The sequence below is a fragment of the Dipodomys merriami genome, unplaced genomic scaffold, assembly GCF_024711535.1.
Source record: "Dipodomys merriami isolate MVZ:Mamm:240054 unplaced genomic scaffold, mDipMer1.0.p SCAF_112, whole genome shotgun sequence".
In the NCBI taxonomy this organism is placed as follows: domain Eukaryota; kingdom Metazoa; phylum Chordata; class Mammalia; order Rodentia; family Heteromyidae; genus Dipodomys; species Dipodomys merriami.
Genome location: NW_027202405.1, coordinates 1,031,287 through 1,058,852, shown reverse-complemented (window position 1 = coordinate 1,058,852; position 27,566 = coordinate 1,031,287). Strand labels below are relative to the sequence as shown.

The 27,566-nt window shown below is 36.0% G+C and overlaps 1 protein-coding gene and 1 pseudogene across 2 annotated transcripts in view; one reads left to right on the top strand and one right to left on the bottom strand.

Annotated features, from left to right (window-relative positions):
- Cep85l (centrosomal protein 85 like) overlaps window positions 1-19,080 on the top strand; it is a 93,464-nt gene extending 74,384 nt beyond the window's left edge. For both annotated transcript variants that reach the window (XM_070015326.1, XM_070015325.1), the window contains exons 11-13: window positions 7,338-7,445; window positions 11,673-11,904; window positions 14,739-19,080. In XM_070015326.1, coding sequence (XP_069871427.1) covers window positions 7,338-7,445; window positions 11,673-11,904; window positions 14,739-14,902 — 504 coding nt within the window. In that variant the 3' untranslated portion in view covers window positions 14,903-19,080. The remainder of the gene's footprint in view (window positions 1-7,337; window positions 7,446-11,672; window positions 11,905-14,738) is intronic.
- Window positions 19,081-20,287: 1,207 nt separating this feature from the next.
- On the bottom strand, window positions 20,288-20,766 carry LOC138822534 (large ribosomal subunit protein uL11-like; annotated as a pseudogene).
- Window positions 20,767-27,566: the final 6,800 nt, after the last annotated feature.

The window sequence follows — 27,566 nt, the reverse complement described above, 5'->3', positions numbered from 1 at the left end:
TTATTTATCTATTTTGTTATCTTAATTTTGTGATCTATCAAAAATGAGGTTCTTGCTTACAATAAACTTGATTTTAAAAACACTTAGCTAATTGTTTCATTGAATGAAATACAAAAGTACTCATCCATAATTAGTATTTTTAAAAACATACCTGCCAAATAATTCTATCAAAGAAAAGGAACTTTAAAAAAAGATCTTCCCTAGTCTTTGTGCTTACAAGGAGACCCTTGCTCTGTTCATGTTATGTGTTTGCTGTCCACACATGGTTTGCATAATTAAAATAGGTTAAATTTGTGAAAATTTGCAAAACAATTTCCTGTGTCTGGGATGGAACACTGTAACCTTACTTGGATCATGAAAGTATGTTTCTGGGCCTGTTTGTGTCATTAGTGGTCACAAGATTTATATGGTTGTTCAGGATGTATTTTTTTTTAATTTTTTTATTGTGAAAATACCGTATTGAGGGGTTACAATTACATGGGCAAGGTAATGAGTACATTTCTTATCAAGCAGTGTTGCCTCCTCCTTTGTTTCCCTTCCCATCCCTTCCCATCTCCTCTTCCTCTCCCCCCCCAAACCCCCCCGGGCCTCGGCCTCAGCCCGGCCCAACCCAGCCAAAGTTGTAAAGTTCATTTTTCAACATTGTACATCTCATTGTTGCAATGTATCCCTATTTAAACGGTTTGTTTTTGCCCTTCCCCTCCACAAATTATACCAACATCAAATACAATGAAAACGGGTTATACCATGGGGGAAGGACATGCAAAGCAACAAAGAAATCATCTTATAAATATGTTAGAAACAATCACAAGAAAGATAAAAAACATTTGAATACTCATCTTGGGGTTCATTTTGCCTAACATCACCTTATCTGACCGTTTCTGCTTGTCTCAGACATATACTAGTTATTGCAGATAAAGGAAACCATGGGACCTATGTTTCTTTGGGCTTGGCTTCCTTTAATATAATTTAGAGTCAAAAATGAAGTGCACTTGGGGGCTGGGAAGGTGGCTCAGTGGTAGAGCGCTTGCCTTGCATGCATGAGGCCCTGGGTTCGATTCCTCAGCACCACATAAGCAAAAAAGAAAAAAGCTGGAAGTGGCACTGTGGCTCAAGTGGTAGAGCACTAGCCTTGAGCTGAAGAGCTGAGGGACAGCACCCAGGCCCAGAGTTCAGGCCCCACTATCAGACCCAAAAAAATAAATAAAAATGAAGTGCACTTGTTGATTCTTTTGCTGTCAAGAAATTACTTTGAAAAAAGAACATGCTTTATAACCCCAAAATATGACATGAAAAGGACTACTTCTGTTTTGCTGTGGCAATTCATTTCTCCTTCAATAAATTTTAAAGATTAATTTTAAATACTCTTTTTAAAAATATTGTAAAGGTGATGGTTGTACAATGCATACGTAATTCAATGAGTATATTTGCCAGTCCTGAGGCTTGAACTCAGGGCCGGGACACTGTCTCTGAGCTTCTGTGTTGCTCAAGGCTAGCACTCTACCACTTGAACCACAGCGCCACTTCTGGCTTTTTCTGTTTATATGGTACTGAGGAGTTGAACGCAGGGCTTCGAACATGCAAGCACTCTATCACTAAGCCACATTCCCAGCCCAATGAGTACATTTGTTGTTGAACAACAACAAATTTCTCCCACTTCCTCCTACCCCAACTGCCCCCCCCCCAAATTGTGAAGTTCATTTCCTATATGGTGTCTTGTATCACTGTTGCATTGGTTCACCCTTTGTCCTTTGTCTCACCCATTTTGTTTTTCCCCTTCCCTTCCTTATATCAGGTAAATGTACATACAAGACACAGTGTCAACAGGGGATAAACCAAAGCGGGGGGGGGGGGAGAATTAACTTCACACAGTACATTAAAAAATAACTCTTGTTTCCATATCATGGAGTTCACTTTAGATAGCATCATTTTATATGGTCCTATTTACATAACTATTGAGCTATTGTGATACTCTGCCAGGACTATCCTAGACATTACCAATGAGGGAAACGTTTCTTTGGGTCTGGCTTACTTCACTTAATATTTTTCCAAGATTTTCCATTTCTTTACAAATGGGGCGGTATCATTCTTTCTGATAGAATCATAGAATTCCATTGTGTATATATATTCCATTGTGTATACATATATATATGTATATATAAAGGTATAGGTACATTTATCTATTGAGAGGCTTCTGGGTTAGTTCCATATCTTAGCTATGGTAAATAATGCTGCAGTGAACATAGTTGTGCTGGTGCTTTAGTGTGGGCACTCTTTTTGTGTGCATGTATGTGTGTGTGCTGGTGTGTGACCTGGGTGCTGTCCCTGAACTTTTTACTCAAAACTAGCATTCTTATCACGAGTCACAGACCCATCTCCATCTTTTGGTGGTTAATTAGTGATAAGAGCCTCATGGACTTTCTTACTGAGGCTGGTTTCAAGTCACAATCCTCAGATCCCTGCCTCCTAAGTAGGATTCTAGGTGTGAACCACCAGCACCCAGCTGACTTCAACTTTTAACACCATTTTTCTCTCTTGGTATGTACATGAAACGGGAAAAGAACCTCTGAAATTGAAATAATCTTCTTTCACTTATAGGCTGAAAAATCAAAAGCCTTTATGACAAGTAACAAAAGCAATACACTACTTTGGAGTGAAACAAAAATGTTTCTGGTACCATTATTTATGTACACACCTGAAGCTCTTATTCTGTCTTCTGGTACTCTCAGTTCTTGATTGACAACCTAAATATGGCATTTCTTTTGGCTTAAGGCTTTGAATAGCCATAATACTTGAAAACAGAAAAAAAGACAAGAGCCCCGTATTTAGTGGTGCCAAAGCCATAACAAAGTCTCCATCTTGTGAAGGGCACTCAGTGGTGAGAGTAAGGAGCCCCTTATTTCTTGCCTGCATTGGCTGTAACAGCCTTAGGTACAGGTAGCTAGATGTAGAATAGATAAATTATAATGGGAAGATAGTTACCACTTGTGAGATGTGGGGAAGAGGTGTGTTATTGACAATACCAAGTCTGCAGTTTATGTCTTGAGCTGCAAGAGGCTAAATATTTCCTATTCCACAGTCTCTTGCCTTCCTACTGAGTTTTGGTAGATTTTCTTGAATACATGTTTCTTCATTGACTATATGCTCTTAGGGTGATTTCTAGAAACTTTAATGTTTTACAATGTTCACTAGTTTCTCTTTTTTTGTTGGTAATGGGGGGTTGAACTCTGGGCCTCGGTGCTGTCCCTCAGCTCTTCAGCTCAAGGCTAGCGCTCTACCACTTGAGCCACAGCGCCACTTCCCGTTCACCAGATTCTCTGGGGAGCAGCCTGCAAAGTTTCTGTCATACTATAAGAACTCTCAGGCAGACTGTTTATAAAGTTACATCTGATTTTTTGCAAGATGATAGTTAAAATGAAATCAGAGTTCTATGATGGTGTTAAATCCTATGTGCAGAAAGCTAAAATAAGAGACTTCTATGGTATTGGTACATTCCTTATTTTTTAGTTTTTGCAAAATATTTGTGAACCCCTTTTATATCACTCCAGAAGAATAAGGAAATTAGTTATTCACCTGTGAGTCAAAGTGAAACATAAGAGTCTTTGATGTCAAGTAAAGTGTTTGTTAGCTAATGAAAGAATGGTGATGATACTGCATTTTATAGGAACTGCTTTCTGACTGATATTTGTGGTCTCTGAATATCACCAATAATCTTACAGTGTAACATATTTTACAGAGAAGAGCAGAGGTTTAGAGAGCTACTACCCAAGCTTACAGCTAAGATTCTAATTTATGTGATTTAACTTCAGAATTGTGTCCTTGGTTATTACTCATCTCCTCATGTTCTTCCTCCGAGGACTGGGACTTGAACTAGGATGCTATGCTCTCACGCTCTCACTTTTGGTTTTGCTAATGTCTAGAGCTCTAACACTTGAGCCATACCTTTACTTCTAGCTTTTGCTGGTTAATTGGCAATGAGTTTTTCCAATTTGTCTGCCTAGGCAGGCTTGAACATCTAAAATTATAGACATGAATCACCAGTACCTGACATGATTTTACTTTTGGTGGCCTCAAAATGAAAAAGAGAAAGGCAAAAATACAGAAGAAAATTGAAGTGACTGTATTTAATTTCAGAATACCAAATATCTCAGCAAATATGGATAATTTCATTTATACCTAGTAGAACTATGACCACTTTTAGCAATTATGTTTTTAAATCTTAAGAGACTTCAAAAATGCATTGCAAAATTCTTTGTAAAATAGCATGTATTATTCATTTCTTTAAAAAAATTTAAACTTTTTACAGCCCTGGAATTTGAACACAAGATCATGCTCTTGATAAATGGGCACTCTACCACAATTCCTCTAGCCCTTTTTTGTTCTGGTTTTTTTTTTTTTTTTTTTTTTTTTTTGGGTCCGGTCGTGGGGCTTGAACTCTGGGCCTGGGCGCTGTCCCTCAGCTCTTCAGCTCAAGGCTAGCACTCTACCACTTGAGCCACAGCGCCACTTCCGGCTTTTTTCTTTTTGCTTATGTGGTGCTGAGGAATCGAACTCAGGGCCTCAGCCATGCAAGGCAAGCGCTCTACCACTGAGCCACCTTCCCAGCCCTGTTCTGGTTTTTTTTTAGATAGAATCTTACTTTTGCCTTGACTGAAGTCCTCTTATTTTATACTTACCTATGTAGCTGTGATAATAGCTTAATTTTTTTATATTAATGAGGTCTTGGGAATTTTTTTTTCTGACACTGGCCTGAAACCAGTCTTCCAATCTCCAAGTAGCTAAGATGACAGGTTTAAGCCACCATGCTCAGCACGTTATTCATAATAAACAAATTAAAACCTGAAATGGCCATCAAAAATTTTCTTCAGGGCTGGGAAGGTGGCTCAGTGGTAGAGCGCTTGCCTTGCATGCATGAGGCCCTGGGTTCCATTCCTCAGTACCACATAAGCAGAAATAGCCAGATGTGGCGCTGTGGCTCAAGTGGTAGAGCGCTAGCCTTGAGCTGAAGAGCTGAGGGACAGCACCCAGGCCCAGAATTCAGGCCCCACGACCGGACCTCCCCCACCCCCAAAAAAAGTTTTCTTCATTATTCGCATAGTAAAAATAACTAGTAATTTGGTATTATGGATTTACATGTCAAATACATTATAATTTGCATTGATAAATATGAATGCAGATTTCAAAGCTCATAAATTTTAGGTAAAGTACCAAAAAGGAATTACAGAAACCTCCTTCTGTAGTTAGAATAGAGTTTTTTAAAGAAAGAATATTATATATTGAGTTAACTGTACTTTGCTTTGGAAAGCCAGTTAATAATCAGATTTTATTCTGTTTTAATTTTAATCTGGTAAGGCCATGAGAAGATTATTCAAAATTTATTTTTTTCTCCCTTAAGCTTTAAGTATATGTTTTTTCTCATACAGTTTTAGATAAGTAAGTAATGTTTTTAGGTGAAATGTTACAGGCAGAGAGTATTAGCATTCTCACTCTAGTATCCTAGCGATTTTTACAGAAGCAGGACCCTTTAGGTCCTGAGCACTTTCCTTTATTAAGGCACTTCTCAATAAATGCCCTCAAGCCCAAACCACCTAAGATGTTAAGCTTAGTGTTAATTCCCAAGTCCAGTTTTCCTTCTTGGACAAATAACACTATTGTGAAACATTTGTTTTATTTAAATGAAAAAGATTACCTGTTTTAATCACTGATTTCAATTCAGTCTTCAAACTACACAGTAGTCACACTCAACATGAATTGGTAAAAATATAAATCATCATAAGCTTTTGAGGAATTACAGCATTATGGAAACATATCCCTGGGGTTAGATTTCATTGTTAAAATGTAAGTTTTCTTTTTTTTAATTTAATTTTATTTGTGAACATACTGTACAGAGGAGTTACAATTACATGGGCAGGATAATGCGTACATTTCTTACCAAGCATTGCAGCCTCCTCCTTTGTTTACCCTTCACATCCCTTCCCAGCCTCCCCCCTCCCCCCCCAATCCCAATCCTTCTCCTTTCCCCCCTTCCCCTCCCCGCCCCCCCGCATAGAGTAGTTTATATTCTGCATTCTACATTCCAACAAAACCTTAGAATTTAAGTATATGTTGAACTCTTGATTATAATTCAAAAATGTCTTGAGGTGAGAAAGCTCTGTCCAGCTAGGTAAATAAAACTCTGTATATGATTTAGATGATTCTGATAGCCCTTTGTGCTTCCAGGTGCATTTTTGTAGAAAATTAACAAGTTTCCATATGAGGAAATATATGTTAATATTTCCTTTATTTTTATCCACTTGCTAAAATATTAAATATATTTTTTGAAGTCTATTAAAATTTAAGAGGACATGTTTGAGTATTTGTTGCAAAGAAAACGGCTTAATATTTAGTAGTTTTCTTTTTTCAATTTTTTAATTATCTTTAGCTGCTTGTATGAGGGGTTTCAATTTAACATGTCACTTTATGAGTACAGTGCATTTGATCAGTGTCACCCTTTCCATCATTCTTTCCCCTCTTCCATCCTAACCCCACTCGTCCCCTCAGGTTACATTTAGTCTTAATCCATGCTAATGGTTGTCTTCTTTATCCCGTCCAGAGGTAATGAGAGGGGGAAAAATATTTTGTGCTGTTTGGGTGGTCAGTAGTGTATTGAAAGATCTTCAGAGTTAAGAATAGAGAGACCTGGAGGAAAATGATATCCTTCTTCCTCTGGTTGTATGTTTACTGATGTGGTCTACCCAAAGCAATAAGGAAGATAGAAACATGTGGGTTTCACAAGCAACTACAGAATTTGGTGTGTATTTATTTGAAAATCACGATAATCAGCTGAAATATCCATAAAATGTCTTCCATGCTGCTTTGATGTGCTCTGAACTTTCTTAATATGTATCTGCATCTAATATGTATCTGCTCCCTCACTGATCTTTGACCTTAGTTCAATACTGAGAAACTAGCTATGTTCCAACTAATAGGAAATAGAGTTATCTTCATATTTTATATCTTACTAATATAAGAAAAATATAAAAATAAATATACTTCCAATGTAGGAAAAAATCAATAAAATAAGAATTAGTTGTATTAAATAGCATCTGTAGATTTGATATATCTCATACAGATTAAAAACTGTTGGTAAAGATGGTATTTTTCTCTTTTATTTGGAACTATCCACTGTATAAATAATACAGATTGCTCTAAAGGCAACAGGTTCAATATTCAAAGTACTAGGATGAAAAAGATTCAAAGTATTCAGACGCCAACATGCCTACTTACCTATGTTAGGCTGGCATTTTCCTTTAAATGTGTTAACATGCTTGGTTTTACAACTTTTTTTTTTGTTCTAGTCTATGCAAGAGAAACTTTCTAAAGAGAAATTGACCACACAAAAGATGATGGAAGAACTAGAGAGAAAAGAAAGAAACCTACAGAGATTAACAAAAGCAGTACTTGAAGTAAGTAGAGGAAAATCAGATGGCCTTGGGAGAATGATTCACCACTGCCTATTCACAGTTTTAAGTCAGTGGTTGGGTTGTATACATTAATTGCATGGAGTTAATTATTTAAAAAATTTCAAATTGAAAATTTGAATTTAATATACCAGTTAATTAAATCTATTAAGTTTCTTAAGAAAATTACAATAGAAAAACCTTTATCTTACATCTTAAAATACAGCATACCAATAACAGCAAAATCAAATGCTGTCCAGATATTAAAGCCTGTATTGATCAAATAAAGCACACACTGAATGTAAACAAAACAACCCTAAGGAAAGGTGTAGCATTGGCAACTTGATCATTGGACAGATCACTTTTTTTAAAGTAGTTTATCTCAGTTATGGGGACAGGGGATTTCATTGTTGCCACACGTTTACAATGTATCATAACCATTTTATACCCTTTATCATGCGCCCTATCCTCTTTCCCCACTGCCAGAAGTTTATTTTTTTATTTTCACACTTGGAAATTATGTATTTCCAACACATTCAAATTCTTTCATCATTTTCTTATTTAAAGTATGAGATTAAATACTTGTCCTGTGTTTGAAGACACTTTTTGCAAAGAATACTTATTTTGACTGTCATCATTACAAATTTTAAAAAGTTAAGGACATTCTCATATAATAGATCCTTTGTATCCCTGGCAAATTGTTTCCAAAGAGACTACTGTTGAGCAAAAGACACACGTGTCCAAGATGCATAGAGCTCAGTATTGTACTGTGGGCGCTTGGTTCATTTTTCCTGTAACACCTTCCAAACATGTTATCTAAAAAATTACAAACATGTTATCTAAAAAATTCTTAATTTTTACATTATTACTTAAATTGAACACATAATCTTTTAGCTCATTTTTTGTGCACCCTTTGTTTTGGGGAGACATGTTTATAAAAATGAAGGGGAAAGAAACAGCAGATCACACAATAATTTAAGCACCACTGACTAATGTGGCACTGACTGAGAACTTCTTTGCATCATGTAAATTTTGTAATGAATATGGAGCTTTGTAAAATTTTGTTTTTGATATTTCTTAGGATATTTGAGTTTTTATCCGTGTGTATTAGTTGTACAAAGGAGTCTCACCAAAGTATTTCTTGCATACATGTATTGAACTTGAAACAGATTCACTTTATTCTCTTTTCCAGTTCCCCTATTTTTTAATAGCTTTCAGTGAGTTCTCTCATGCATCTTCATACACAAACAAAATGTATATTAGTATTATACATTTGTCATCATTCCTTTTCCCTCTCCCCTAATCAGCCCCACTATTGTAATTATATGAGGCAGAGATAATGATAGATATATCCTGATATATTACACATACCATAGATAGATGATATCTAATACATATGTAGATTACATATAGTTACATATTATGATATATAGATATATATTATGATATAGGTGTATATGTGTGTTTCATATTTTCTTTATTCATCACTTGTAGGGCATTTAGACTGATGTCTTCTATAACTTGGCTGTTGGGAATAGTGTTGCAGTAAACATATATGTTTAAAGGTTTCTAATTACATCTTAATTACATTTTTTCAGATATATGCCCAGTAGTCATGTCACTATATCACACTATCACATTTTAGTTTTCCAAGGAATCTCCATATCGATTTCCATAGTGGTTGCACTAATTTCCATCCTTCTAACAGGATGTAAAGGTTCTGCCTCCATCCCCCATCCTTACCAGCATTATTTGTTGTTTGTACTCTTGATGATGACCATTCTAACTAAGGTGAGATGAAATGTCAATGTCAGTTTGATTTTACATTTCTCTTATGGCCAGGGAAAGTGAAAATTCTTTATGTATTTATATATTTAGTGACTATTGTACTTTGTTCAAGAAGCATCTAGTCAGCTCTTTTGCTTTTAATTGGGTTATTGGTTCTTTTTAAAGTTTTGAGCTCCTTTTATATTCTGGTTATTAATCTCTTGTCAGATGAATAGCTAGCAAATGTTTTTTCCCTTTCTACCAGTTTTTTCTTCTTTTGGTAACTGCTGTGCAAAAGCTTTTCAGTTTGATGCAATCCCATTATTCTCTTCCTTATTGGCTGAGGCATTGAAGTCTTATTTGGGAAGTTGTCACCTATACCTATATCTTGCAGTGTTTTCCTATAGTAGGGTGAAAGTTCCATGTCTTAGATTAAGATCCTTGATCCACTTTGAATTGGATGAAAGACACAGATCTGTTTTCAGTGTTAAGCATGCAGATTCCCAGTTTTTCCAGCACCATTTGTTGAGTTAGTTGTCTTTTATCCATTATATGCTTTGGGCAACTTTTTAAAAAACTAGATAGCTATAATTGTGTGGGATTATTTTTGCCTGTACCATGCTGGTTTTGTTACTATGGCTCTAGAGTATAATTTGAAGTCAGGTATTGTGATACTTCCAACATTGCTCTTTTTTCAGATTATTACTTCTTGGCTTTTATTTATTTTTATTTTTAAAAATTTTATTTTATTGTAAAGGTGATGTACCAGAGGGTTACAGTTACATAAGTAAGGTAATGAGTACATTTTTTGTCCAAACAGTGTTACCCCCTCTCTAATTTTCTCCCACTTTCCTCCCCCCATCTCTTCTCCCCCACAAGTTGTAAAGTTCATTTCCAACATAGTATCTAGTGATACCATTTGTCCTACCATTTCAGTGATTTCCTTTCCCTTCCCCAAATCAGGTAAACTTATATTCAAGACAAAGGGTACTGAAATCAGAAACAGTAACCACGGGGGAATAAACCAGAGAAGAAAATAATGAAATACAAAAGAAATAACTATGAACAGTACACTAAAAAAAGAAAAAAGAACCACAAAAACCCTTGTTTCCATGTTATGGAGATCGTTTCAATTAGCATCTTTTTATGTAGTCATATGTACATAGCTATTATTGAGCTATAGTGATCCTCTCCTAAGACAATCCTAGGCACATACTAATTGTTACAAATGAGGGAAACTATGGAGCTGATGTTTATTTGGATTTGGCTTACTTCACTTAATAAGACTTTTTCCAAGTCTATCTATTTCCTTATAAAAGGGAAGATGTCATTCTTTCTGATGAAAGCATAGAATTCCATTGTGTATATATATCACATTTTCTTGATCCATTCATCTACTGAGGGGCATCTGGGTTGGTTCCATATCTTAGCTATGGTAAATAATGCTACAGTGAACATGGTTGTACTCATAACTTTAGTATGGCCTTGTTTGTGATCACTGGGTAAATGCTCAGGAGTGAAATTGCTGGGTCATAAAGGAACTCTATGAAGAACTCCTCTGAAGAATCTCCATACTTTCCAGGATAGTTAAACAAGTTTATATTCCCACTAATAGTGTAGTAGTATTCCCTTTTAGCCACATCCACCAGCATCTGTTCATTAATTTTCTTGATATTGGTCATTCTAACTGGGATGAGGTGGACTCTCAATGTAGTTTTGATTTGCATTTTGATTATGGCCAGAAATGTTGAACATTTCTTTGTGCCTATTACCCATTCTTATTTCTTCTCCAGGGAAGTCTCTTTTTAATTCTTTAGCCCACTTATTAATGGGGTGGTTGTTTATTTGAGGGTTTGTTGTGGGTGTTTTTGAGTTCTAAGTATATTTTTGATATGAGGCCCTTGTCTATTGTATGGCTAGTGAAGATCTTCTCCCAGTCTCTGAGCTTTCTGTTTATCTTGCTAGCTATGTCCGTTGCCATGCAGAAGCTCTGCAGTTTAGTACAATTCCCATTTTCCAGCCTTTCTTTCATTTGTTGTGTTTCTGGATCTTTATTTAGGAAGCTTTGACCTGTGCCAAGGAGCTTTAGTGTTTCTCCTATCTCTTCCTGTAATATTTTCAGGGTATCCAGCATTCTCTTTTTGAGAAACTACTGAAGCTCAAGGATGTTTGGTTTCATGTTTTTTCCCCCCGAAGGTTACCTTAGAGTTAGTTTAAGGTGAGATGCTGAAAAACTTAGAGAACATCAGATGGCACAGAAGAATCACTTCTACTATATATTTTTTCTTTTTCCTATTGCATATTTGCAGTTGAATTTGGTTAATGTTGCATTTAATATAACATTTGATTTGACTTTAGACAGACTTTAGATTTCACCTACATAATTAGGAGAAATGTTAATGTGTATAACTTTTTAATGAGTATTTTTCCACTGTTCTAACAAATTATTTTCTTTATTCTTTGCAGAACCAAAGACAAACAGAAGAAACTAGCTCTTTATTAGATCAGAGCCAGGAATTGGACCAGTCTAGGCAGCAGACCATTCATTCTAAACGGCCATTATTTGATTTGACTGTGATTGATCAGCTGTTTAAAGAAATGTCCTATTGTTTGTTTGACTTAAAAGCACTGTGCAGTATTCTTAATCAGCGAGCTCAGGGCAAGGAGCCTAATCTTTCATTATTACTGGGAATCAGATGTAAGTAGCTGATGACTTGTCCTCACTTTATTGCTTAACAGTTTTGAAACCTGTCTTCACAAATCCATTTATTTTGGTTCTCTCCTTCTGACTTGAATTTATGAGGCTTTAATTCAGTGCGATATTACTTCCTTACTAAAACTGACCTCATTATGCCTGGAAGTCAGAAAGCATATTTTTCAGAAGGCAGAATGCCAGGGGATGTGTCTTATGCTGAATCTGGCACTTGGGGCTTGTTACGGTAGTTAAGTGATTTTCCAATTACTTTGCTCCAAGTAATGAAGCTTTTATTACTTTCATATGATAGCTGCATAGACTAATGACTCAGTCTTCTACTGGCAAAATATTTGTAAAGAAATATTTACTACTTCTTTATTCTGTGTATATTTTATAGAATTAACCAGTGCTGGGCTGGGAAGGTGGCTCAGTGGTAGAGTGCTTGCCTTGCATGCCTGAGGCCCTGGGTTCGATTCCTCAGCACCACATAAGCAAAAAGAAAAAAGCCAGAAGTGGCGCTGTGGCTCAAGTGGTAGAGTGCTAGCCTTGAGCTGAAGAGCTGAGGGACAGTGCCCAGGTCCAGAGTTCAGGTCCCACGACCGGACCAAAAAAAAAAAAAAAAAAAAAAAGAATTAACCAGTGCTTTCTCATGGTCCAGTCTTCACTGCTTACATGTATTGGCCATGTCATATATGATGTTGGTTTTGCTACTTTCCTGTCTTTGCCTCAATTCTATCTTCTTCCACACCTATAGTGAGAGAGAGAGCTGCTGTAATATTATCCTAGTGTGAGCTTGCCCTTCTGTGCTGCATTTGCTGGAATGACTGCAGTCCTAGATTTATAGAATATTGAAATATTGGTCTCTTTGTAATAAAGAGGAAATCCACTCCAGTTGGACAAGTGTAGGATGAGTATGTAAGGTTTATGAACAAACGTGAATGTATAAAAATGGTGAATATTTGAGAACTTCCACTCAATAAACACTTAACAGATGCCTTCAATGGTTGAGCTGTTAGGAGCTGGTAATGCAAATAAAGTGAACACAGCTCACCTACATGTTAACTGAGTTATTAGAACATTGTATTAAGTGCTACAATTGAGTTGTGGGCAGAGGACAGTGGAAACATGAGACATGGAAAGAGCTGTGATAGCTTTATGGAAGAGCTGGAATTCGATAAGGGTCTTAGAGAAGAAAAGGAAAAAATTGCTCTCAAGAGCAAGAAGAAAACACAAGAAGACTCATTTTCTCTATCATTTTGGAACTGATCACCCCTTCAATTATTTCATTATATACTACATTTCATTGTAGGATTTATTAGCTTTTTTTAAATAATGGAGCTATCCTAATACAAATAAAAGGTTCAGAATCTTACCACATACATTTCCTGGTGTATACTCCTTCCACTCCTTATTCAACCCAGAGTCCTTACCTTACATTTAGACCAGCCAGCTAATTTGTCAAAAAAACAATTGATTCCTTTGGCTCCTTGTCCAATGTCTCCTTCAGTTATCTTTTGGCATTGCATACCACTCATCTTAAGAGTTCTGTGACACCTTGGTTTCCATGACAAACTCTCTAAATTCTGCTTCTACCCTTATGACTTCTCAACCTCAGTCTTTTGAGTTCTCTGCCATTTATTATTGGGTCGTTAGGAATTGTTTGTTGAGTTTTGTTGTTGTCTTTTTGTTGTTGTCTTTTCACTTCATTTTGTTTGAGACAAATATATACCTTGCTATATAGCCCAGGCTGTTCTCAGACTTGGAATCCTCTGTCTCTACTTTCTTCATGCAAGGATTAAAGGCATGAATCATATGATCTGCACTTGATTTTTGTGGGTTTTTTTTTTTTGGTTTGCTTTATTCTCTATTTTCTTCAAGTAATCTTATCCATGTTCTACCTTCACATCTCTATTGTGCTGTTGCTCTAATTCAGGTTTTCATAGTCCTAAACTGAATTAGCCTTGCTTCACCCATCTTACTCTTCTTCCTCCAGTCTGTTTTTCACATTGTTGTCAGAATGATCTGCCAAAAGTAAGTGTAGTATCATATATGTAACATCATAAATATTAGGAATAAAGATAACCATATTTCTTGTAAATCCTCTCATATAATTTGTGTTGTACCATTTTTAGCTGAATACTACTTTTCCTGAAGTTTCTCAAAGTCTGTCAGGCTATTTTGTTTTCTAGTTTCAAGGCCCATACAATGAGCAAATCCATACTGCTTCTTCAGTAAGGCCTGTATGCTTTCTTCTTCGTGTGACTAAGTTACTTGACATCACACCTTCAGGAAAGTACCAGTGCTAATAAGGGTCTTAAGGAAAGATTTATTTCACAATAACTAAGTACATAAATCACTGGACTAAATAAATCAGCTGACTCAAGGCCTTACCCTCCTGCTTATTCAGGCATTGGGCAGTTAGCAATCAACTGGATATTTTGGGACTGTATATTTGCATGCCAGAGAAACCCATTTTGTAATAATAAAAATTAAAAATACTTCCTTTTACTATGTAAAAGATCTTTAGATTTTGCCGAATGAGAAGAACCAAGTGTTCTAGTTGAGCTTGAAAAGAGACATTAGAACACATCTTTCCATTTTTGGAGTATTGTCATCATTAAACATGTTGAATTTGTATTATTATAGAAATTGAATATATTTTAATTAGCAAAGTGAAAGACAAACTAGGTAATATGTGTTTAATATTGAATGACTTATGTTTTAAACCTGAGCCTCACTGATGTGTGTTGTACTCTATTCCCATTGGTAAGGTGAAAATCTTAAAATGTTTATTCAAACAAAAATTGAAGTATTCACTCTGTGTTTTATTTACATAGCAATGAACTGTTCAGCTGAAGAGACTGGAAATGACCACAGTCCAGAAACACTCAGTAAAAAACTGTCAGATGTGTGCCAGTTACGGAGGGACATTGATGAATTACGGACTACAATATCAGACCGCTATGCTCAGGACATGGGAGACAACTGCATAACCCAGTGATCAAGTGTTGGTCCTACAGCAATAATGACCCATTGTTAAATGCTGCTGTGTCATGGTTCTTCACATTTCATTTTAGGAATTACAATGTAAAATGGCAAGAGACATGACTTGAACATAGGGGTTTTTATGGAATTTTTTTTTGGGGGGTGGGGAAGAGTTAAGGAGGTTTAGAAGAGACTTAGCTGATCAGGCAAAACAATCAAATTACCATTTGAAAAAAATTTTAAAGTATGCAAGAAAAGACATCTGCATTTTTAAACTACTGATTGTAGGACCAAGCTGTGAAGAATGCCCTTCAGATAAAGAGATAGATTCTCATTTACTCCTACAGTTTTGTGTGTTTGTGTATGCATGGACATGTGGAGTTTGTAGGCATTTTTCACAAAATAAGGATTTCAAGGGTAAAGGAGAGCTTCTGAAAAAGGCACTTATTCTTATAGTTTATTCTTACAGTTCTTTCATATAGTAGCTTGTGTTTTATTTTGAGATTTTTCAAGGGCTGGGTAAAGAAGAGTCCCATCAGCAGGCAAGTGTTCTAATAGAAATACAGTAGGCAAATCAGCTATGTTTTAAACAATCTGTGTGCCAAGATGATCAGGTTGTGGAGTCAGGTTGATTATCACAGTTTAGTACAGTAGATAGGTTGGCTATTTTTCCAGAGTGACTGTACATTGCCCTAGAGGTGTGAAATTTTGACATGGTGATTGTTTTCATTATCATTGTAAGTAACAATGCATTACAAGAAAATTTAACTTAATTTGCACTAATTTCTAACATGCCTCTATTTGAATATGTATGTATGTATGAAGTCCTCAGATCATTATTGTAAAAGAAAGACTGACAACTCTGGCACAATAGCTTATTTATTCAAATCTCCATGTTTCCATTCTAACATTATTGTACCCATTTTGGAGTTGAAACTACTTTTAAGAGAAAGCCAACAAAAATTATTTACATCTGAGTTCAAACTGGCATTAACTCTAAACCAAGAAGATATTTAATTCCATGTATTAGCTATATTATGTTAAGAATGGTGTTCTTCATAAAAAAATCCTTGGCTAAATTCTTAATCTGGAGTACAGGGTATTACTATGAAATGCAACTAATATTTAGTAGAATTGCTATCATTTAAACTTTCAAATGTCTGGTTTAGTTAGTATTTTGGAAAGAATACTTTATTCTTCATAGTATTCTTCACATGCTTTTAAATATACTTAGTTATAACAAAGCACTGCACCGTCACACACACACACATTTCACTAGGCAAGACTGAATAAGAAGTGAGGGAATAGCATGTGAATTAAGCAATATAATATTTGTATTGGGTTTTCATGGCAGGTGTTAAGATTGTTCTAGAAAAGATTTTCCTGTTCTCAATAATCAGAACACAGTAAGATAAGGCCTTCAAGGAGACTTAACCCAGGAAGATACTTAGTTCAGAATTTTGACTTCTTTACTGCTCTCGATAAGTTGTTTTATAGTTGTGTTTCAACAGTTTCTTAATACATTGTAAAGTAGTCCATGTCCCTTGTACTTGGTGCCTTGGTTCACTCTTCTTTCTCTTCTTAGGGTCTGGCCTAAGACGAAAAAATGTATTGTGATCATTCTACAGTTCACACACTCTGACCTAGGGAGGGACTTAGTCACCGCTAAGTAGTTGGCTTTCTGAAAATATATTCACTTTTTTATGTTAGTGCTTTAAAGATAATCAAGGAATCATAAATTTATACCAAAACTTATATGCAAAAAAGTCTGCCTTGTGAAAATTGTCAGTTGAAAATGTTCCTATAGAGTAGTAAAGTATAGATCATCAAGCATAGATTAGCCACAGAACAGCAAGTAATATTTCTATATTCACTTTGAATAGAATCACTGCCATCTTGTAAAGATTTCTGAAATAAAGGCACCTAGGGTCATAGGACTAACAAACAAGTTATTACTGACTTGGGTTAGTAAGTTCTTACTTAGGTATTTCCTAGGTTTTTAGTTCATGTTCCAGTGATTTATGGTTGTCATTGGTTTTATTCTACTGTAGGCACCATTTGATAAAACAATTTGGTTTTAATAAGTTAGTTTTCTAAAACAAAATTTACTTGTCTTGAGGCATATTTTTTTAATTTAAGAAATTAACTGCTGCTAATTCACTCCATTTTCCAAATATATTTCTCCCATAAAAAGAAGTTAAGATATGATAGTTTAAGTATAATCCTCATAGAACATAGAGCTTAAGAGCACCTTAAGAGTAAATACTAAGTTTGGGAGAGAATTTGTAGCAGGGAGGGAGATAGTAGTACCTAATGCTAATTTTTTTTTTCAGAAAATTTCCTTTCATCAAGACACCTTCTAAGGTTGAAAGTTACTAGTATCACAATGAAGCAAATAAGATAGGCAAACAGCACAACTAGTGTTTTGCCTCTTTTTGAACTACAGTGCAGTACAATGACATCTGCCTGGAATGAAATTTAACCTAAAATTTAAGTCCAAATGAAAATTTTCTTAGATTATGAAACCTTTTGATTATGCTTTTGTGCATTAAATGTTGATTATCTCAGGAAATGTCATGTGGCATGAACATTATTTGTCTTTTCAAGTTGAGCTTATTCTAACTTAAGTCACACATAATGGACAGGACATAAGTTATCAAAATGAAAGTCTCCTGTGACCTGTGCAGATAAAATTAGTTGAATTAAGGGCACAATAGATACCTTTTAACCTGATGTCAGAAAAATTGAATGACTTTATTGAAACTGTTAGTAACTTTTTCAGTGGCTCCTTTTAAAATTTTGACTTGACTAAGGAAGAAATACTTTTTTGTTTTTTTTTTTTAAAGTGTGGCTCCTTTTTATATTTGAAATAGGATTCAGTATCTAACAACAGTATTACATCTTAGTGAAATTTATTTTGGTTATGAGAATTTTAAAAACTAAATTAGGCTTTTTTTCTGTGGCTTTAAAATAAAAAGGATGAATGTATTGCTAATGTGAGTATTGTGCATTCCCAGTTTACCAGTGGGCTTATAAATTAACCTGGCATTTGTAAAGGAACTGCTTTATTGGGACAGTGTTTCTTAAATGGCAGCTGAGTACTTGGATTGCATTTTTACATAGCTTAGTAGCTTACCTTTATTTTGAATTGTTGACATTCTCTTAAGTAGATTTCTATCCCTTACAGATTCATAATTCCTATAAAAAGCAATTCTCATAACCATGCACACTCAGACTATATAATTTGAAACTGCTGATAGCTGCTGTAGTTTCCAGACATAAAGCTAATTCATTTTGTTTTTACTTTTGACAGTCTTTTTAGTGTTCACAAACCAAGAAAAAAATCTCCTATATAACATAAAGAATAAAATTTCCAACTTTTGCCTCTAAATACTATTGGTGGTAATTGCTATGTGATTATATCATACATTTAATCATGAAGGGAGAAGATTTGGGTTTTTTATGTAAAAGAAATACTGAATATAATTGTTTCAGATCATTAAGTCATCAACAACACAGTTGCAGATGTATGCAGAGAGAACCTTTTGTGCCTTTTGCCTGCAGTAAACATTTTTTTCTATATTACATGAGCTATGAGAATGTTGATGATTATTGCACCTTGTTGTACTGTAAATAGACTTGATAAGGATTTTCTTTAAGCAAGGATCGATTTTTCCTTAACTGGTTAGCTGACTTAGTAAAAAGTGAAGGAAATTATCAGATAGATGTCTTTGGAACTCAATCTTTTCTATAATAGTGAGTAGGAAATTCCTTTAGAATGTATTCATTTATGTGTACATATATACATATATCTATGAGTAATTATTTAAATACCTACATGGAAAATTCAGCATCTCGCTGGTGTGGTGACAAGTACTAAGGTGCTCGCGGTTAACATAAAAGCACAGCAGAGCGTGTCATCATTCACCTCGACTGGTGGGTGTGCATACCAGGTTCTGTTTTTGAACCACTTGGAATACCTCATGTGTAAATACAGTGTTCATAATTTAAATGAAATACAGTTATTATATAAAAAAGAATGTGAAGCCACTGGTTGGCTTATGCCTTCTAATTTGTCATTTTTGCCTCCTATTTTATAAAAGGGTTGTTTTTGTTTTTGGTTTTTTAATAGGGTTTACAGCTAGAAATTTGAATGCCAAAGTTCTATTTATTAACTAAGAATAAAGTTTTCAATGTTAATGGCTAGTATTTTTCCACTGGACTATTGTTTGTTGATGTTGGAATTTGTATTTATAGAGAAATAAATTTTTTATAAAATTATTTTGTCTTCTTATTATTTAATATTAATATAAGCATGTTTTTGAAATTACATACTCTATCCTGAGGTCACTTGACTTTCTATACATGCACAGATAATTTGTGACTAGAACATGGAGACTTCTGCCTTCTAAAGTGTGTCTTATAATCCTTTGTATTTGCTAAAATGCTTGTTCTCAGGGCCTTCCCAGGAAGGGTGTGGAGATTATGTGATGCCAGGTAGCATAAGTACAAAGTCATATCTGTACCATTTCAACTAATAGTACTGTGTCCTCATACATTTTTACTACCTTATTTAAATAACAAGGTATCTTTCTAGTTTTCCAGCAGAGAAAATTTGACTTCAGTGTTCCATATTACCAAAGATTTTGCTGTTGAATCACATCTTGTTGGTTTTCTCCTAAAAGATCAGAGGTTGAAACTTTACTGCTACAGGTACATATGAGATCATTGGGATGGGACCTTGACATCTGAGCTTGCCATTCTAGACTCAGAGATGCCCTTCTGGTGGCAGCGTAGGTCCTGGCTCTAAAACAGAGGCCGTAACCACCTTCTTTCCAAGAAGCTGGATGATGGCATCTTTTTGTACTTCAGCAAAGCATTTGCCTTCTATTTCAGCTAACTTGTCATTGCTTAGTCAGTTTTTATTCCTCACTAAAAGTTTTAATGAGGAATATAATTGAGTTATCAGGAAAAAGACCCCATTAGAAATCTTTAAAAAGTTATATTGCAGGCTATATAGGTACAATCAAGAACAGATAAAATCCTAGACTTTTTTCTTCTGTCTGTTGTAGGGCTTTAACTCAGGGCCTGGGTGCTGTCCCTGAGGTCTCTGCTAAAGGTTAGTGCTCTGCCACTTTAAGCCACAGAACTACTTTGATTTTCTGGTAGTTAATTAGAGGTAAGAGGCTGGCTTTGACCTGCGATCCTCATATCTCAGCCTCATGAGTAGCTAGGATTACAGATGTAAGCCACAAGCACCCAGCCATACATAGATTTGTACGTCTTCCCTTCCTTCCCTGTTCTTTCATTTGTATCCCCTCTTACTGCTGTCCAAACTCCACATATTTTCAGGTTTTTTTTGTCAGATGATCTTTTCTTGAAATACTTTCTCTTGTACTTCTTAACTAGTCAGATGTTTTACCACACCACTGTTGATGTCATCTTTGATGTCATGAGGATGGCGGCCACCAACATTACAGCTCAGGATCTCCTTAATGCCTCCAGAAAGTTCTCTGGCTAAAGGTCTGTGCTTCATCTGCTGGGCAATCTCATCAAAAGAGATACTGCCACTGTGTTTAACGTCTTTCTGTTTGTTTCTGTCTTGGTGGCTCCTTTAGGGCTTTGATGATCAGGGCAGAGGTAGAAGGTCCCACCTCTATATCTGGGCCTGTCTGGATGGATGGTCATGTTTACTATAATCCTTAGGAATTTCTGGCCACCCGTTGCCTTAGCAATGTCATCAGCAACCTTTTTTCCAAAACAGACCCAGGGAGTGAATTGTGGGGGTCAGGGCAGATGTGTTGCAGATTGGCCACCAGTACACCTCAGACAGACAACCTTGATTTTCCTGGGGTGGAACTTGGGTGGCATGGTGGAGGTGGCTGGATTCGGGATGACAGCAGAAAGCTTCTTCACCTTTGCCTCCTCAAAGCTGATAGACAAAAGCCATGTTCAACTTCTTAATGTTCTTTTTGTTCAAAAGGGTTTCATTGTGATATCTACAAATACCGTACTTTCCTCAGATAGATGGATAGAGCTAGATCTGTATCTATATCTTATGTGTTACATATATGTTTATATCTAACATCCACATATCAGAAAGAACAATGCAGACTGTCTTGAACATGAACCTGGCTTATTTCACTTAATAAGTTTTTCAGGTACATTCATTTCCCTGTAACACCAGATTTTCATGTTTTTTTTTTCTTCCTTACCAATGTAATATGTATTGATAAAATGGATCTATTAAGAAAAATACCAACAGCTCTGAGCTGTGAAAGGAACCTAGGGTGTATTATTGGATTAGCTTCTGGAAACATTTACAAAAGTTTTCTTTGCCAATAAGCCTTCAATCTGTTTGAAATGCTACACATGCCCTATAATCTGAAGAGAAATAGTGGCACAGAAAACTTCATAAGGAAATTTGTGCTAAGCAAGGTACTATTTTCAGTAGAAAACTATGTATTATTTTGAGTTTATCTTTCACGTCTGATCTAAACCTCTCAGGTTAGCATCACACAGAATAGTTTATTCTAAGAATCCTGTGTTCTCCTTATTCATTTCTCCTTTCCTCTCTGTAGCTACTCCATGACAGCTGATCTTTTATCCAGTTCCATAATGCTTTTCAAGAATACTATATCTGTGGACTTTTTTTTTTTTTTTTTGTCGGTCATGGGGCTTGAACTCTGGGCCTGGGCTCTGTCCCTTGGCTCTTAAGCTCAAGGCTAGCGCTCTACCACTTGAGCCATAGTGCCACTTCTGGTTTTCTGGTGGTTTATTGGAGATAAAAAGTCACAGACTTTTCTGCCTGGGCTGGCTTTGAACTGTGATCCTCAGATCTCAGCCTCCTGAATAGCTAGGATTACAGGTGTGATCCACTGGTGCCCAGCTAAATGTGGACATACTTTTTAATTTGCTTGGGTAAAGTTTGAGAAGTATGTTTGCTGGATCATGTAGTGCAATTTGGCATACCAACAGCTGACATTCCTACTCTAGTGATGGATGTATTGCTGTGCCTTCTCATAGACATTTGGTGTTGGCAGTGTTTGGGATTTTAACTATTCTAATAGGTATATAGTGGACACTTGCTGTCATTTGAGTTTGCAATTTCCTAATGATTTGTGATACTCTTCATCTTTTCATATGCATATTTTCTCTTCCTGTCTCATAACTTTTTAGTTGTCTTCCCCCCCCCGATTTTTTTCTGCAGGTGTTGGGGTGTTTTTTTTTTTGGAGTTATTTGCATGTTTTTGAACAGAAGTCCTTTACCAGGTATGTATTTTGCAAATATTTTTTTCCCAGATTATGGCTTGTATTTTCTTTATTTCTAGGTTTTTTTTTTCAGAGTAAAAGTTTTTAATTTTTATTCAATGAAAATTATTTCCTTTATGGACCATGCTTCTGGTGATGTATCTAAAAAAAATTGGTCATATAGCTTCTATGCTTCTAAAATTTTTGTAATTCTGAGTTTTACTATGTTCAATGTTCCTATTTAAGTCCACTTTTGAAAGATTTAAAGTCTATAGCTGAATTCTTTTTTCATATGTATATCCATTTGTCCTAGCATCATTTGTAGGGGGAAAAAACACCCTGTTCTTTGTCCATTAATTTGTCTTTTCTCTATCAAAGTCTAATTGACTTATATGTGTGTGAGTTACAAATTTCTTTTAAAATTCTACCTAGGAAAGGTGACATAAAAGTTTCGAATATTTTAAGAGTTTTTAAAAAAATCTTGTACTGACAATAAAAACTGAGTTCAGTGAATATTGGCTGTTAACACATTAGTGATGAGTTGGGAGGATAATAATCAACAGCAAAAATACATGTGACACATAGTTTCTGATTCAATCTCAGTTTTTCCTGGTTAACTCCAGCCAATGTTCCACAGTGGGTCTCACATCTTTTATATGAAGCATTGGATGAAGGGTCCATCCCTTTCCCATTCCTTCACTTCCTGTATGACAGATAAATCATGAAATTACTGTTCAGATAGAAGTATTGAATTGTCACCAAGCAAATCATTATTTTTAAAATCACAGCGGCAGTCTAGATTTTGTAATTTTGAAAGTAAGTGAAATGTATGTACTTTTCTGTGGTCCTCTCCCAGCTTTTCCTTTGGTATGGAATGGAGCTGGTCTGGAAGACTTTCCAGCCAGAAGACATCAATAATTGGAGAACTAACAAGAAAGAATGCATTTAGTGAGATTGAGCTGTCAGTCTAACTGCAGAGATTAATACTTTCATATAATATTGCCATGTTAGGACTATATAATGGGAATGTGTATATTTCATGGCTACATTCAATTTTAAGTAAAAACAGAAGGCTTCTTTTCATCTTGAAAATGGTGACCTATTTTGTTTCATAAATCTATGAAAAGGTAATTTTCATAAAAAGTAACATCCCATATGAATATAAAATAGGCATATGTCAAATATTTTACTTAACTGATTAATTAAATGAGGAAACTGGAAGTGTGACTACACCTTATTCCAAAGCAAATCCAAAGAGCAAATATATTTATAAATCAAGCATATTGAAATGAATTTACAAGGAGTTGCAAAACTGATTTTCCATCACAGGGGAAAAAGGAAGTTAATTGAATCTCTCCTAGCACAATTGATGTGTAACAGCAGACAGTTGTCATTAGACAATTAGAGTGCCTTGTTACCACTTACCTACACGTCCTAAGAGTTATAAAATACCTGAAAGGCAATGAAAAACAAGTAACCTGTAAGAATGTGCTTAGTACAATGCATTGTTTATTATGAATAATATTCTGCTTTGCCTAATAACACATTTCCTTTTACATATTTATCTGCTACTGTTGTCCTTTAGAGAGCTTTTGAAGCACTTCAAACATGGGGGCTCAGGAGCTCAGGAAGTTTAGAAATTCTTTCAGAACTCAATCCTGATGAGGTAGTGGGCTAGTATTCCTCTCTGCCTTCCTATAAATAGAAGAATAAAGGACTGAAGTTATCAGGATTGATTTCTGATAAACACGTTGAAATAGATTCTTTTTGCTTTGTATGCACAAGGCCTACCACCCAAACACATACGTGTATACACACACACACACACACACACACACACACACATGATTCTCTAGAAGAGCTTTTTTTAGAAGGCCTCATACGTAGTTGTGTAGCCTATGAGCACATTTTTTTCAGCTTGTTTATCTGCTACTGGTAGAGAATAGATAAGAATTATGTAGACCCAGATATTCTGTCTGTGCATTCTGTGTGTGTGTGTGCGTGCGCACACATGCTGAAATTGGGGCTTGAACTCAGGGCCAGGGTGCTCCCCATATTAGCCTTTTCACTTTTTTCACTCTACTACTTGAGCCACACCTCCACGTCCTTTTTTTATTATAGTGGTTAATTGGAGATAGGAGTCCCACAGACATTTCTGCGGAGATTAGCTTTGAACCATAATCTTCAGATCTCAGTCTCCTGAGAAGTTTGGATTACAGGCATGAGCCATTGGTGCCAGGCTTTGTAGATTTTTCCTTACATAGATCTAGATATTTAGAGAGGGTATCAGGAGAGATGCCCATAGTTATTTTGCTGGAGTTGCTTCTTTTAATTTCCCAGTATCCCAGAGATTATTATCACAAAACTGTTGCAGATTTGCCAGATACTTTTGTCATTAGTTACTGTGCTTTCCACAGGATTCCAGATATTTTTATCCAGGTAGCAGTTCCATTGGACCTCACATGAGAGAAGAATGGAAGGGTAAGCTAAGTATGAAACATGCCGCTAAAGCTTTATTCAGCATGTCCTCCACAAACATCTAGGTTTCTGGTCTCTGCATTGAACTCAGTTGAGGGAATAGAGTCTCCTTGCCTTGCCTATAGGAAACATAGGAGGAATGCAGATACATCAGTAATATTCAGTTCACCAGCTTGGGGTACAAATACGGGTATGAGGGGCTGGGAAGGTGGCTCAGTGGTAGAGCGCTTGCCTTGCATGCCTGAGGCCCTGGGTTCGATTCCTCAGCACCACATAAGCAAAAAGAAAAAAGCCAGAAGTGGCGCTGTGGCTCAAGTGGTAGAGCGCTAGCCTTGAGCTGAAGGCCTGAGGGACAGCACCCAGGCCCAGAGTTCAGGCCTCACGACCAGACCCCCCACCAAAAAAACCAAAAGCAGGTACAATAAGGATATTCTGACTCTCCTGTTGTCTTAAAATCAGGCGATAAAGCCCCTTGTGAGGTCCTTCTGTACCAGAAGGCAAGTTATCAAGTACATGAAGGTACGGTAGAGAATCCTGTACAGGCAGACCTTGAGATAATTCTTATCTCACATAATTTATGTTTCTACAGTTGCTGCTCTTCATTCAGCCAAATGTGATAACATTTATGTCTTACCATGTCTTTGGGTCTCCCTTTCTTTATAAGGACTCCTGTGTCAGGGGCCTTATAGTAAGTCATTTTTGCATACTTTACTCCTGTTACTATGTCTTATATCAGTTTGATTTTCAGATTCAGCCTGAACTCCCAGACGATAGAGGCAAAATTTTGTCTCCCTTGCAGTCATATTTTTCCAACATTTTTATGTTTAAGTGAGTAATGTAGAACATTATCCATTTGAGTCCTTCTCTCTCTGTGGTTTGTTCTGGAACCTGAGGAGTAAGAGTCTACAGAAATAGGGAGTTCTGCTTTGGGTTCACACAGGACCCTGTCAGGGTAGCCAGCGTCAGGTGATGCAGGCGTGCCACACACTTGGTAGCCAGGCCCTTGCAGACACACAGACCCACTAGGAGATTAAGGATTTATAGGGGAGCCTCTTTGCAGTCTCATTGCTTTCTACAGAAGACTGAGGTTTGAGCTACTCTCTTAGAGAATAACAAAGTAATTCATCTCAAAATTTATAATTGTGTTAGAAAAACAAGAATTATAGTTTAAGTCACAGAGAACAAAAGATCCAGTTATACACTTTTCCTGGGTTGGATGTTTATGTATTTTTCTAAATAAAAAGTAATGGCTATCTTCTCCTTTAGCTAAAACAAATCAAACAGGATTTTAAATTTCAGTCACTCCATTTCCTACAAAGAGGGACTATATTTACTCCTTATCCTCAATAATGGTAATTTGTTTAAACTTGGAATTTTAACTTTGGAAAACTGCCTATACTTGCTATAGAATATTTGGAAAAGACCATGAATTTTCAAAATGAAATAAAGATGACACTTCTCAATCTGACTTCTAAATTACTAACAGAAACAATGGGTGAAACATTTCTGTTTGGACCAAGAACAAATGTCTGAAGTTTGAAAGAAACTCTTTTGTACTCTGCAAAGAAAAAAAATGAATCCAGTAATAGTTCACCTGGTGGTAAGACAGAATAGGCATGAGAATGCTCAGGAGGGACTAAGGCAATCATCAAGCTAAAGGGAAAAATCAGGATGCTTGCATATAATAATTGTAAAACTCCAGGTGGCAGAAATCTTTGATTATGGTTGGCATCTCATAAATTTCAAACTTCAAAAGATTTTCCTTAGTAAGTATTCTGGAACCGGCAGAACTATGGCTGTACACCTTTATCCATTTTTTTCCTTCTATGCAAAAAGAAGCTGATGATCACAGTTCAATATCACTGGCCAAGAGAATAGATATGTCTGCTTTAGTAATTAAGGTGTGAATTATTCCTATTTAAACCTCAAAACATGTGCAGCCAGTGTCTCATGTCTAGGTAATGGAATATATTGGCCACTGGTACAAACATGTAATTACCCATCATTGGGTATACAAAATAGACCAATTGACAATTAAAGTCAAACTATTGTTAATTTATAATTAAAAGACAGGAATAGCAGCATTGACAACAGCTAGTTTGAAATGACACATATGATACACAATAGAAAGTGTGTTTTCCTAAGTCTGGTATTCTAATTATGTGTATCTTATCATTTGTATTTTTCCCTGCTAGAATGTTTAGCCCAAGAGGAGGGAGTTTCTGTTTTATTTATTCTCCCATGCCTACATTACTACCTAGCATCAAGGAAATGATTTATAGTAGTTGTTGAATGAATAAGCTCATTTTGCACAGTTACTTAATGCTGCAAGAAAATCAGACCTTCCCGGTTACAACTGCTGTTGGCAAACAGTACTTATTAGCATTTAAAATGCATAGAATTATATTTTACTTAAATGCAAATCAAAACAACATTCAGATTCTACCTCATCCCAGTTAGAATTTCTACTATCAAGAAAATCTAACAACAACAGATGCTGGAGGGGATGTGGCCAAAAGGGAATGCCACTACACATTGGTGGGAATATAAACTTATTCAACCACTCTGGAAAGCAGTGTGGAGGTTCCTCAAAAGACTAAATAGAGTTCCCGTATGACCCAGCAATCCCACTTCTGGGCATTTATCCAAATGACTGAAAACAAGACCATACTAAAGCTACCAGCACAACTATGTTTATCACAGCCTTATTTACCATAGCTAAGATATGGAACCAACCCAGATGCCCCTCAGTAGATGAATGGATCAAGAAAATATGGTGCATACACACACATATGCACACACACACACACACACACACACACACACACACACACACACACACACACACACAATGGAATTCTATACTTTCATCAGAAAGAATGATATCACCCCATTCATAAGTTAAAGGAAAGACTTGGAAAAAATCATATTAAGTGAAGTAAGCCAGACCC